Source organism: Condylura cristata, unplaced genomic scaffold (assembly GCF_000260355.1).
Source record: "Condylura cristata isolate star-nosed mole 26May11 unplaced genomic scaffold, ConCri1.0 scaffold00034, whole genome shotgun sequence".
NCBI lineage: Eukaryota > Metazoa > Chordata > Mammalia > Eulipotyphla > Talpidae > Condylura > Condylura cristata.
Window position 1 is genome coordinate 5902246 of NW_004567135.1, and position 12355 is coordinate 5914600.

At 60.6% G+C, this 12355-nt stretch overlaps 1 protein-coding gene across 1 annotated transcript in view; it reads left to right on the plus strand.

Moving 5' to 3' along the window:
* The window catches only part of KRT80 (keratin 80, type II), an 18266-nt gene extending 15005 nt beyond the window's left edge, over positions 1-3261 (plus strand). The window contains exons 5-8 of the mRNA XM_012732309.1: positions 62-187; positions 624-844; positions 1238-1293; positions 1426-3261. Coding sequence (XP_012587763.1) covers positions 62-187; positions 624-844; positions 1238-1293; positions 1426-1553 — 531 coding nt within the window. The 3' untranslated portion in view covers positions 1554-3261. The remainder of the gene's footprint in view (positions 1-61; positions 188-623; positions 845-1237; positions 1294-1425) is intronic.
* The last annotated feature ends 9094 nt before the right edge of the window (positions 3262-12355 follow it).

A 12355-nucleotide genomic window follows, 5' to 3' on the forward strand; every position in this document is an offset into this window, starting at 1 on the left:
GCGGAGAGCCGCGCCGGAGGGGCTTGGGGGAGGCGCGGCCGACCACCCTCTCGCCCTCCAGCTGGAGGAGCGGGCGGCCCGCTCCGCTGAGTACGGCAGCAGCCTCCAGAGCAGCCGCAGTGAGATCGCCGACCTCAACGTGCGCATCCAGAAGCTGCGGTCCCAGATCCTGTCCATCAAGAGCCACGTGAGGATCTGGAGGACCCAGCAGGGGCGGGCAGGGCGGAGGGCAGGGACGTGCCCGCATGCACAGCCCCCAGGAGCACACGCAGCACCCGACCGAGCACCCGCGTCCTCAGTTTCCCGCCTGTACCACCTCTGGCAGGACGGGCCTCCAGAGCTATGCTGCCCTGAGCGGACACCTGGGCCCGGCTCCCCGGGGCTCGTGGTGCTGCCTCTTGGGTGGCCCCTGGGAAGTGCCTCCTGGAATCTCACTGGACTCCCTCCGGCTGCAATGCCACCCATCACTACCCCCAGAAATGCACTGCTCCCCTACATCCCCCAACAAGGACAGATGGGCCCTGGCCCGTCCAGCCCACAGACCCGTCCCGCCCACTGACCCCGTCCCGCCCACTGACCCCGTCCCGCCCACTGACCCCGTCCCCCCATGCTCCCGGCTGCAGTGCCTGAAACTGGAGGAGAACATCAAGGCCGCGGAGGAGCAGGGCGAGCTGGCCTTCCAGGACGCCAAGGCCAAGCTGGCACAGCTGGAGGACGCCCTGCAGCAGGCCAAGAAGGACATGGCGCGGCAGCTGCGCGACTACCAGGAGCTCATGAACACCAAGCTGGCCCTGGACATCGAGATCGCCACCTACAGCAAGCTAGTGGAGGGCGAGGAGAGCCGGTGGGAGGGGCAGGGCCGGTGGGAGGGGCAGGGCCGGTGGGAGGGGCTTGCAGAGACCCCTGGAGGACCAGCCCCACCCCGAGCCAGCCGCCCCTCTAGCATGGCACTGCATGCCTGGCAGGGCTGGGTTTATGCCCAGACCTGACCACTTACAAACCAGGACTTGACTGTCCACTGTCCATCTCCCATCTGGAAAAACACTGGCTGTAAACATGGCGCCGAGGTCTGCGTGCAAGGCCCGTTGCAAACGAGGGCTTGGTGCCTGGCACCCATCAACACAGGAGAGGGGTGGGAGGCCCCGAGAGGACAAGCTGGCTGGCGGGCTGGGCCCTCCGTCTGCCAGTCCTCAGAGCACTAATCCAGGCCCCATCTCTCACCCACCGTCCCCGCCAGGATGGACATGCCAACAGCCACGGTGGTCAGCGCCACACAGTGCGGAGGGAGACCTGGTGAGTGTGCTGTGTCCTGAGAACCCACGGTGGGGGAGGGGACTGACGCGGGGTCACGGCCCTGATGGCATCACTTTAAGAGACCCCCAACCTGCAGTCCCTTCCCTCCCCCACCCTGTATGTTCCCTGTAGCTGCCTCCACACCCGGCCTCTTGAGAGCCCCCTCCCGGAAGAAGAAGAAGAACAAAAAAGGCCCCGTTATCAAAATCACCGAGATGTCCGAGAAGTTCCTCCTTCAGGAGTCTGAGGCCTCAGAATAAGGCGGCTAGACGCCAGGAGCCTGCAGCAGGGGGACTGAGCTGGACTCAAGAAAGCTCCTGACGCCTTTGGCCTGGGACGGGGGCAAGCTTGATCCTAAGCTAAGAAGAGGAGGGTTCTAGCAGCTGCTTTCCTGGATGTGGGTTGGGACGGGGGGAGAGTTGCTTCGCTCCGCGTCAGAGCCGAGACTGCAGCCTGGGGGTGGGGGGCTCCCTGACCAGGGAAACCAGAATGGGGGCAGGTTGCTTCTGCCCCCTGGCTCCTCCGAGGCTCCTGCCCCCATCCAGGCCTCTGCCCAAATCCCTTCGCCCCTCGGCCCCACCCTCACCTTCCGCCTTCATCTCTAGCCTTGCGGCTGCCTCGGGCTGAGGTCAGCCAGCCAGGCCCAGGAGGTGAGGAGGACGGTGTGGGCACCCTCCCCACATCTGGAGCTACTGGGGAGGCTGGGTGCTGTGGACCCCGGCTTTCCTGCATCGCCAGGCGCCCCAGAGACCCGACAGTATTAGGGAGTGAGAGGCAGCACTCGGTGTCTGGGACCTGAGCCCTCGGGGGCTCTGACATCAGCTCCACGCCTCTGTCCCGGCCCCGTTCCTGTGGGTCCCTGCCAGCAGGGCACTGTCAGAATAGAACACGCCACCTCCTCCAGAAGCCGCCCGCGCCTTGATGAACTCCCGAGAGGGAAGCCGGCTGGCGGCCTGGACCCGACACAAGGACTCGGCCCTCCCGTGCTCCCTGGCGTCCGGGGGTCTGCTGCACTGCCGGGGATCTGAGCTCTCGGCCCCCACCCCAGTAGTTCCCAGCCTGCAACTGCATTTGGTGCACCAGATCCTGGGGACCCCTACCACTCCCTCCTGAGACCCCAACCCATTTCCCATGACCCCACTGAGGGTCCCCATCTGGCCAAACAGACTTTGCATTCACTGAGGAGCTCAGGAACGCCCCACACCTGCCAGCTCAGAGCTCCCACTTTTCTTTCCCCTCCCCCCTGCACCCCCACTCCCGCGCCCCCAGTGGGGCCATGAAGAAGGCATAGTCCAAGCAGGTCTGGGAGCTTCTGAGCCCCGAGGACATGCTGGGGAGCCCCAAAGACAACCTTTGAAGGGTTCAGCCAACAAAGGAGATTGGAGCTGAGCAGGGCGCCCCCTTTCCACCTCTTGGCTCTCGCTTTGGGTCAGCAGCTCCAGCCTCCCCTCAGCGAGCCCCCTTCTCCCCTCCTCTTTCCCCACCCGCCCTCCGTCTCCCCTCCTCTTCCAGCCTCTACTGTTTCTTTGCTCGAGTTCATCTCCTTCTCCAGGACATGGTGCCACAAGGCCGAGGCGCCCCCCCTTCCCGCCCCGTCCCCAGATCCTCCAGGCCTGTCGGGGTGCTGAAGGGTTACTGAGTCTCTCAGACTGGGGGGAGCTCAGACATATACTCATCTCTGAAGTCCCCAAAGGGTGCTGATTGCTGCTTTTTCTCCAGCTATTTATTGGTTTCCAAGGGAGCAAATCCTCAGTGGGGATACAAGATATATAAAGTATATATATGTATTATTTTTTCATAACTTATGTGGCTTTAACTTATTGCTTCCCTTCCTGTTTCTGCATGATCAGTGCTAAATATGATACTCTGGTGGATAACGCATCTCCCAGCCACCCCACCCCTCTGCTGACTACCTTGGGGCAATGCTCCCGAGCACTACAAAGGGATGAATAAAGTGCTGAGATTTATCCACGGACAAAGCTCTGTGTGTGTGTGTTGTTTTGTTTTTTTAAGGTCTATTTATGCATACAAGAGCTGGGGTCCAGGCCAGAGTGCAGGGTTGAGGGGTGAGCAGATTCCCCAGAGACAAAGCGGGGAGCGGAAGAGGCAGATCTGCTGAGATACACCGCCGAGGGGAGCAGCCGGCAGACAGGAGAGGTCTCCTGTGCCCTGTGGGTCACTCCCTGGCCGGGGCTCGAACTCATGCTGCAGTGACTGCGGACAGCTTGATAGCGCAGAGACTTACCCCTAAGCCACGAGGGAGTCCCCAGCTGTGTGTGTTTTCATCTCCTCTCTCAAGATTGGTCAATCACTGGTCAATCAGGCTGACCACAGGTCTTCAGGAATTCTCCAGTATGGGCAAGGGGCCAGGGAAACCTTCAGACCAATGCAACTTAGACACAGGTCTCCTGCCCGCGCCCCAGGAGACGGCGCAGTGTGGACACGTGTTCGAGGCACCTCCTGACACGTGCAGGCACCACACGAATCACCTCAGCCAGCAGGCAGGGGCTTCCCAGGGGGTGGGGGGCGGGGATCCTTCTCAAGCCTGACTGTGAGCCTGGCCCAGCCCAGAATATATTCTGATGGGTGCGGGCTTAATCCTGCCATATCAAATTCTAGATCAACAGACAAGAATCGGGGCCTTCTCCAAGCCCAGCCCAGCATTATACAGCCTAAGCTTGTTCCCCACCCTCCTCCACAAGATGCGCACACAAGCTGATGAGCTGTCTGCTCAACACAGCCAGCCTGGGCTTCCCAGCCACGTGCAGCAGGGGCCCACGGGTGGTCAGCCAAGGGCGGGCTTGTGGAGGAAACCGGACAGTGGAAGGCAGGTGTCTCCAGAAAAACAGCGGCCATGTTGGAAGATGCCTACCTGGCTCACCCATTTGCAACGAGACCGGGGACGATGAGCCTCAGTTTCCTCATCTGTAAAACAGCATCACCTTCCCCCCGGACCTCACAGGGCTCTGGGGGTCTGACGGGAGAGCCCCCGACGCCTTCCTATCGGAACTGACACCTCTCTTACTTCTGGACTCTAACAGCCAACAAGTGTGAAGGATGAACGGTGATGCCGTTATTGTTACTAAATCAGATATGGATCCAGGAGGCCCCAGACAGGAACTGGGCCTTGGGCCGCTGGGACAGGGCCCGGACACGCGGGGTATCCATTCTCCTGAGACCTCTGAAGGGTGGGCACCCTCACACAACCGAGGAGAAGTTAAACAAACAAGTAAATAAGGGGCTTTTGAAGGCTTTAACTGCACAGGCAAAAGCTGTGGCCTGTCCTTTCCTTCCTTCTATGTACTTTGAATTTATTTTTTTTTATTTGCTTCCAACTTCTTTTTCCATGTAAGACAGAAGACCACAATTCTTTAAGTACCACTTTGACTGTTGTCTACTATTGTCATACTTTTCTGTATATCTATTCATCAATGTGTTTTATTAGCTCTTACTTAGAGCGATTTTATTCTTTGACTCATAGGTTTTTGGAATGTCTCCACGCAGGGCTCTGTCATCCCACAACCTTTACTGAACACACATTTGGTCAGCGTCTGGCCCCACTCTGGATGCTCACGGAAGAATGAAATTCATCAGACATTTTCCTGATGTCGCTGAGATTTGGTGTCCTGGGTTTGTGCCTTTAATCGCAGGCGACTCTAACTTCCGGGGGAGGAGGGGTCACTGAGCCCAGCTGCAGCTGCTCAGTCAAAGTCAGGTGAATGAATGAAGGGGTGATGGATGCGCACCCCACCCGAGGGCTCCCAGCCTACAGGTCCCATGATCTTGGTAACCCCGGCACCAACTCTGTCTGGCTACTGAAGGCGTAGGGTTAGCACCTGCAGAAAAAATGAGTGAATGAATGAATGAATAGAATGATCTCCCTGCCCAAGCCCTGGCTTCTCTGAACAGCTCTCAGGAAGGCTCAAGTCTGACTCTCTGCAGTGAACAGACCCCACCTCCGTCCACCGCCCCCTCCTGCCCCCTGAGGCCATTGGAGAGCAGCTGGCCCACAGCACCACCCCTATGCTGCACACAGCAAAAAGAGCCTGCCACCCATGTGGCTTCCCTTCTCCTTGCTCTCTGGTCCTCGGAACCAGCTGTAAGCTGAGCAGGACAGGGGCGCTAGGTGGGGCCCAGAGGGACCAACCTCTGAGTCCCTCTGGTCCCCCAACATCTGGCTCCCTGGAGCCATTTTCACTGCAGGCTGCCGGCCACAGAATGGGTTAAAATGGCAAACCGGGGCCCTCCCTGGCGACCTGACCCCTTAAAGTATAGCACTAGAAGCCAGCCACAGCCACCTCAGCGGGATCCCAGCCAGGGATCTGACCCCCATGGCGCAGCAGACCTCTCCTGTCTCCCCGCTGCTCCCCTCAGCAGTGTACTGCATGCATCTGCCTGTCCTGCTCCCCAAGCTGTCTCTGGTGAACCCTCTCACCACCCCTGCACCTCTGCCTGTACCCCAGTTCTGTAAAAATAAATAACTCTTTAAAAGAAAATGACAGACCAGGTGCTGGTGAAGGAGAGGCCGCAGTTCCCCCTTTCAAAAGCAGGGCAATGGGGCCAAGCTGCTCCCCAGTGGGGGCGCCCAGATGGCCCCCCCACCCCACCCCCCAGCTCAGAAGGGAAGAAGGGCTCTTCCTGCACAGGCCCAGCAACCCGGCAGTTCCTTGGTGTCTGAAGAAACCTTCTAGGGGACCCTGGGGCCACAGCCCAAGGTGGCGCCTGTGTTCTGGGGTGGCCTGTACCCCTCTTCTCCTGTTCCTGGTCAGAAAGTCCCTGTGTTGCTGAAGCTGCAGGGCTGAGGGGCGGGGCCACAGAGAGACCTCAGCTCGGGTGACCTGCAGAGCAGAGAAGGGGCCTCAAAGGCTCTCCAAGGGAGGGACTGGGGCTGGCGGAAGGGATGGAGATGGTGGGGGAGGGGAGCAGATCTGCTCAGCTTCCAGCCTGGACGAGCCAGTCTAAGACAGGAGCCTGAGCTGAGAGGGAGGAGACCCACACAGGGACCCCCCAAGCCGCCATCAGGACTTAGGCTCTGTGCGCGGGGACTATGGCTTATCCAGCTACACGACCAGCTATCGCTACTCCAATACACCTCTAAGATGCCAAACAGGATGCCAAGCATCCGCCTTACCAAGTATGGAGCTGATTAATGAATGGGGTCCTCGCCTCCAGGGGCCTCTGGCTTCTGGCAGGGACCCAGCTCCAGTCTCCCGTCACGCCCACGTCCCCTCCGCTGAGATCAGACTTGTGCCGTCCCGGGCCCCAGCACAAGCTGCCTGGAGCTGTGTCTCTGACTGAGGTAAAGGAGGCAGAGACGGGGTCCTGCAGACCCCTCTAAGGCAGCGCCAGGAAGTCGGGCTGCTCCCCCCTCACTCCATCCCCTGGGTGTGCCCAGCCACAAAAGCAGCAGTCCTGATAGCTGCTGCTCTGGTCTGCCAGGCAAATCCTGGCACAAGCTGGGTGGTCTCCAGGGATCAAGCTTCCCTGCCGCAGATCTGTGGCGAAGCTTCAAAGGGAAGATGCATGAGCCAAGAATTCCGCGCAGCGCCTGCCCACAGGCAGTGCTCAGTCACTGCAGTCCAGCAGCACAGTGACTGGCAGAGTCTGCCCCCTCCCCCCCACCAGCTCTGCCTGCCCCTTCCGACCTAGGTGTCTAGTCAGGAGGGCTAGAGGCATCCACATGGGGGCGGGAGGGGGGCAACCTCCACCACTCCAGGGTCCAACCTCCACCACCCCACCCCGCAGGTGGGGACCAGGGCTGAGGAACCCGTTTGGGGAAAGTTGAAGATGAAAGAGGGCGAGAGCGCAGCCCAACCTTCCTTTCCCACGGAAAGCAGACTCCCCCTTCACCACCACCACACCCCCAATTCCATTGGGGCAATGTCAGCTCCTGGCAGCGGGCACTTCCTGGCAACCACTGCCCTCTGCTGGCCTCCGTGAGCCCAGCACGTCTTAGGAAGGGCGCTCCCACTGCAGGAGATGGGGGTAGGGGGGAGACCCCAAAACCGTGAACCAGCTTAGCTCATATTCCAGGCCTCGGCACTCAGGGTCCCCAGGGCTGAAGCCACACACTGCGCCTCTCTCTCCTCTCCCCCTCTTCCTGCCCGCCCTGGCAGGGCAAGCCCAGCACCTCCCATGAGGGCCCCAGGAGCCTCCTGGTCTCTGAGACCCTGACCCCACCCCCTTCCCCCCAAAGCCACATCTCCCAGTTCTGTCTCCTGTGTGCCGCCTCATACGGCAGCCAGTGAGGCCTCCGCCCAGGTAGACAGCCCACATTAGCCCTCCACTACTTTGTATTTTGTACTTAACATTTACTTATCTCCGCAGCTCTCAGTGCCACCTTCTTAACTCAGTTCCTTCGCCAGGGCATCCTCGGCGGGAGGGCAGTGCCAGGAGCTGAGCATGCAGGTACTGAGAGCTCGAAGAACAAAGGCTGGAGAGAGACGGGCGAACACGGGTGGCAATACTGGCCCTAGAGTTGAAAAGGGGTGGCCTCCGCTCCCCCCTACACGAGCCCCCCATGCTCAGGAGCCCAGGCGAGGACCCCAGAAGCTGATGCCCAGACACAGGTCGGGCTGCTGGAGGGCGTGAAATGTCGACTTCCGTTGAGAATCATTGGGTCCATAAATAGATGGGACTACATCAAGTTAAAGAGCTTCTGTACAGCAAGAGACATTACTAAAAACAGACAGCCCACTAATTGGGAAAACATTTCTCACACAAAAGTAGTGATAAAGGACTGATCACAAAAATATATGGAGACTAATGAAATTCAACAAAAATAAAGTAAACAGCCCCATCAAAAAATGGGCAGAAGAGCTAAAAAGACACTTCTCCAAAGAGAATCATTGGGTCCGAAGGGGGTGATTCTTCTGAAAGGGGGTGATTATTCTGACAGGGTGGGGGGTGGCCCCGGCCTGAGGAGCTTCCAGCGGCAGCCTGCACACATGGGTACCTGCAAATCCCCGCCCAGAGCCCCTCCATTCAGGAGCAGAGACATCCCCCCAAAAGCAACAGGTGGAATCACATGAAGCTAAACAGTTCTGCAGAGCAAAAGAAAAGACAGGCTGCTGAGGGGAGAAAATCCTATCATCGGGCAGACATGAACAGCCAAAAATACAAAGAACTCAAGCAACTTAGTAGCAAAAGAAAAAAAAAAAAACCACCCCACAATATAGAAGAGAGCCTGAGCCTCAGTAGACATTTTTTCCAAAAAAATACAGAGGGTTTGAATTCAATGCTACATATAAAATATATTTCAGGTTTAATAAACTAGGAATTTTTTTTATATTTATTTTATTTATTCATGCACAGAAGAACTGGGGTGCAGGCCAGAGGTGCGGGTTACGGGGTGAGAGGATTCACCAGAGGCAGAGCAGAGAGCAGGACAGGGGGCTCCACTGAAACACACTGCTGAGGGGAGCAGCGGGGAGACAAGAGGGGCCTGCTGTGCCCTGGGGGTCCCCGCCTGAGCGGGGATCGAACTCGTGCCGCAGTCTGCTGACAGCTTCATAGTATTGTGACTTCACCCCTTGTGCCACCAGGGAGGCCTTAAACTAAGAAATTTTTAAGAAACAACAAACACCCTCCCTTTGCTGGGTTATCCCAGCTAAGATGAGGTGGATATTACCAAGGGCATCAATTGTGTCCCCAAAAAAAGCACGGAAGAACCCGAAGACCCCCGCTCTGCCCACAGGCCGCCCGCCCCGGACAGGTGTGCACCAGCTGCAGCCTGAAGGCCACGCATCAGCCCCAAGGGGGGCTGGACCCTGGCTGGCGCTCAACTGTCGCCTCGCAAACTGTGGGGACGCTGCGGTGTGCGGGGAGTCGGGGTGACGAAATCTGCCCGTTAGGGTCGCGCGCAGAGAGGCAGGAAGACAGAAGTGTGGGAGACGCCGTAGGTCAGATGGATCATAAATGGTGTGAGAAAGGTCCATGGGGTGCCGGGGTGGGGGCCAGTAGGGTTCCAGGGAGACTCACTGAGGACATTTCCTCACCCAGGAGTGGACGCCTGAGAAGAGCTTCCTAGCAGGACCGCAGGAGAGGGGGTGCAGGGTGGGGCAGGGAGAGAGTGAGGCGGCTGGTGGCCCCCAGCCTGGCTGTGACTGGCTGTGACCGGCAGGGCCCTGGGAGCGAGCGGGGCCTGACTTGTGTGGGGAGAGGCGAGGGCCGGGCAGGACAGCAGTTTCCACCATTTTCTTGACCCACATGGACAGGCATGAAAACAGGGCTGCCCCTCTCTGAGCCCAGTTTCCCCTCCAAAGTCATAGGAGCGTGGTGACGGGGGAAGGGGCTCCCCAGATGAGGCCGGCTCAGCACAGGGCTCCGCTGGCGCCCCCCCCCCAGCCGTGTCTTCCCCACCTCTCCTCACTGACGCGAAGCCCCCACCCCAGGCCTCACAAGGGGACCCAGGCTTGGGGTCACTACGGCCAGGCTCACCCAGGCCTCCAATACCAGAGGCGGAGGAGGGGGCGCCCCGAGCCTGTCCTCCAGGGTCTGCGTGTGCTGGGGGGCGGGGAGGCAGGGGTGCACGCTGTCACTGTGCGAGCTGCGCCTCCCCAAGCCAGCGAAGTCCCAGCTCCCGCTCACCCACCCCACCAGTCGGCCCTCGACACGCCCCTCCCTCCCCGGCACGCTGCTCCCGGCATCCGCGGGCCACGAGCGCCCCCTACTGACGGCGGCCTGCCTACGCGGCCTCCCGGCGCGGGCCTGGGCCGCCCAGCGGGGGCGTCGGTCGCCAAGAGGCTGGGGGGGGCGGGAATTTGGCCTGCGCCTACTCTCCCACCCCCGCGACTCACAGGGGAGGCTTGGATTCCCATCCAGGGCCCCCCTCTTCCCTCCATTCCCCGAGGGAATGGAGGGGGGATTGCCTGGTAGCAATAGGGACAGGACACAGATACCCCGATATTGAGGGGCTGAACCTCAAGAGAGCAAGGAGGAGGGCGGGCAGGACCTAGGTCCCTGGGCAGTCCTCGTTGTGCTCTGCCCCTGCTTGAGGCCTGAAGAAAAACAGGTCAGTCCCTGCCTCCCGTCTTAAAGCCTCTCATCCATCTGCCTTCTCCCTGTCAAGCTCCCCCAGGCCCCCCATCCTACCCCTCCCCAAAGTGCCCTGACTTCGCCGCCGGGGTCAGCAACAAGGCCACCACACAGCCATCCCTGGTACTGGCCTGAGAAGGGGACAGTGGTGGGCGAGCTGGAGGGCTAGGCTGACCTTCCCGGAGGACCCACATGACCGGCATCTGGCTATGGACAGGTACCCAGGTGTGCTCACAGGTGTGCTCGCAGGTGTGCTCGCAGGTGTGCTCACAGGTGTGCTCGCAGGTGTGCACACGCTCTCCTGTCCATGCACATACGGCCGTGTCGCGCACATGTGTCCCATGCGCACACGCGTGTTGTGTGCACAGCTCCGTGCATGAGCACAGGTGTGCAGACCTACAGCCAGGTGCTCTGAGGCCGCCAGACGCGCACAGGCCCATCACCACAGCCCGCATGCGCATCCAGGCACGCGCTGGGCCAAACCTGTGGGCGCACACACGTGCACGTCTTGGGGTACACTGCGCTCTGCTGGCAGCGGACCCAGACTGAAGCGGCCTCAGCAGCTGCTTGCTCTGTGACCTCCACTGCACGCAGCTTGTCTGAGCTTCGGGTCCCCTGTCTACAGACTGGGGGTGAGAGGCCCTGTCAAAGAGTGAGTGACAGCTACCACAGCCGTCAGGCCTGGTGCAGGCAGCGCTCACTGCAGCAGAACCCGGCCGCGGCCCGCACGGGGTGCCCGGCCCCGGCCCGCGGGCTCACACAGGGCCGCTCTGTGTGTTCCTGCTGTTTACACAGGGCTGCTTAGCCACCACTGGGCTGAGGGCGCTGCCCCCCCACCAGCCTGTCCAGACAGGATCCCCACATTCCTGCTGCTCTCCCTCCCGCTCACAGCCACAGACAAAATGGAAGGCGCTCACCCTCCAAGCCACAAGCGCCTTTGCCCTGCCCAGTGAGCTAGGAGCGCTTTGGGGGCCCTCCCTGCCAACGCCTTTTCCCCAACTCCGTCTCCCCCCAATGCCGCTAGCAGGGTAAGCGGGGGAGGCACTGCCGACCCATCATGCGCTCCCAACGACCCCCCAGAAAAAGGTGCGGCCAGGGCCCATCACCCCTCTCTCTAGGACCTAAGTCCCCTCCAGGCCATGCCATGGCCTCGCCAGTGCTGGGGTCTGAGGAACCCCCATCCTGGATCCAGGGCAGAGAACCCACGGTGATAAACTAACGCTGAAGGCCTTCCTGGGGGTCAGGTCAGGGGCGGAAGGTCACCCCTTGAAACTGTGCCTTCCAGACACCAAGCCCCCAGTCTAATGCCCCAAAGAAGTGGCCTAGGGCCCCTCTTGCCTGTACAACCACAGTCAGTGCCGCCAGGGCTCCCCACACTGAGCAGTCACAGCTGCTTCCTGCTGTCCTGCGGAAGCTAAACTGGCCCGGACGCAGCCAGAACCGCCCAGTTAGACCCCTCTCCTTCCAGCTCCTTCCAGAATAAGCCAAGGCCACCCAAGCCTCAGGGAGCACAGGCATCCTCCAAGGGTGACATCCTTCATCATGAATGCCACCTACCCACTTACTTGACAGACGCAAGGGCCTTGCCTAAGCCTCACAGCAGAGACCCCGGGCCCGCCCCCCGCAGAAGACAGCCAAGCTCAGTGAGTGTCACTCACTGGCTGCGTCCCGGGACGGCCCTGATGCTGGGCCTGAAAGGCCTGGCCTGGGGGAACTGTCCGGCTGACTGGGAGGTGGGCAGAGTTGTCCTTTCGCACTGTCCAAAGCTTGCCCAGGGGACAATGCCGGCAACCCCACCGCCAGGCAGTCATGCCCACCTAACAGACGGCACCGGGCGCAGAGCAGGGCCAGCTCCCCCTGCCCGGGCACAGGCGCCGGCCCGCTGGCGCTGGCGGGGTGAGGGCCCTGGCTGCTGGGGCGTCCAACCAGGCAGTGCGGCTCCCCGGCTCCTAAATCGGAAACTCGGAAATTCGGGGTCCCCGCGCCCACCCCCGCCTCCACGGAACCGGGCGGCGGCTGGGCCCCG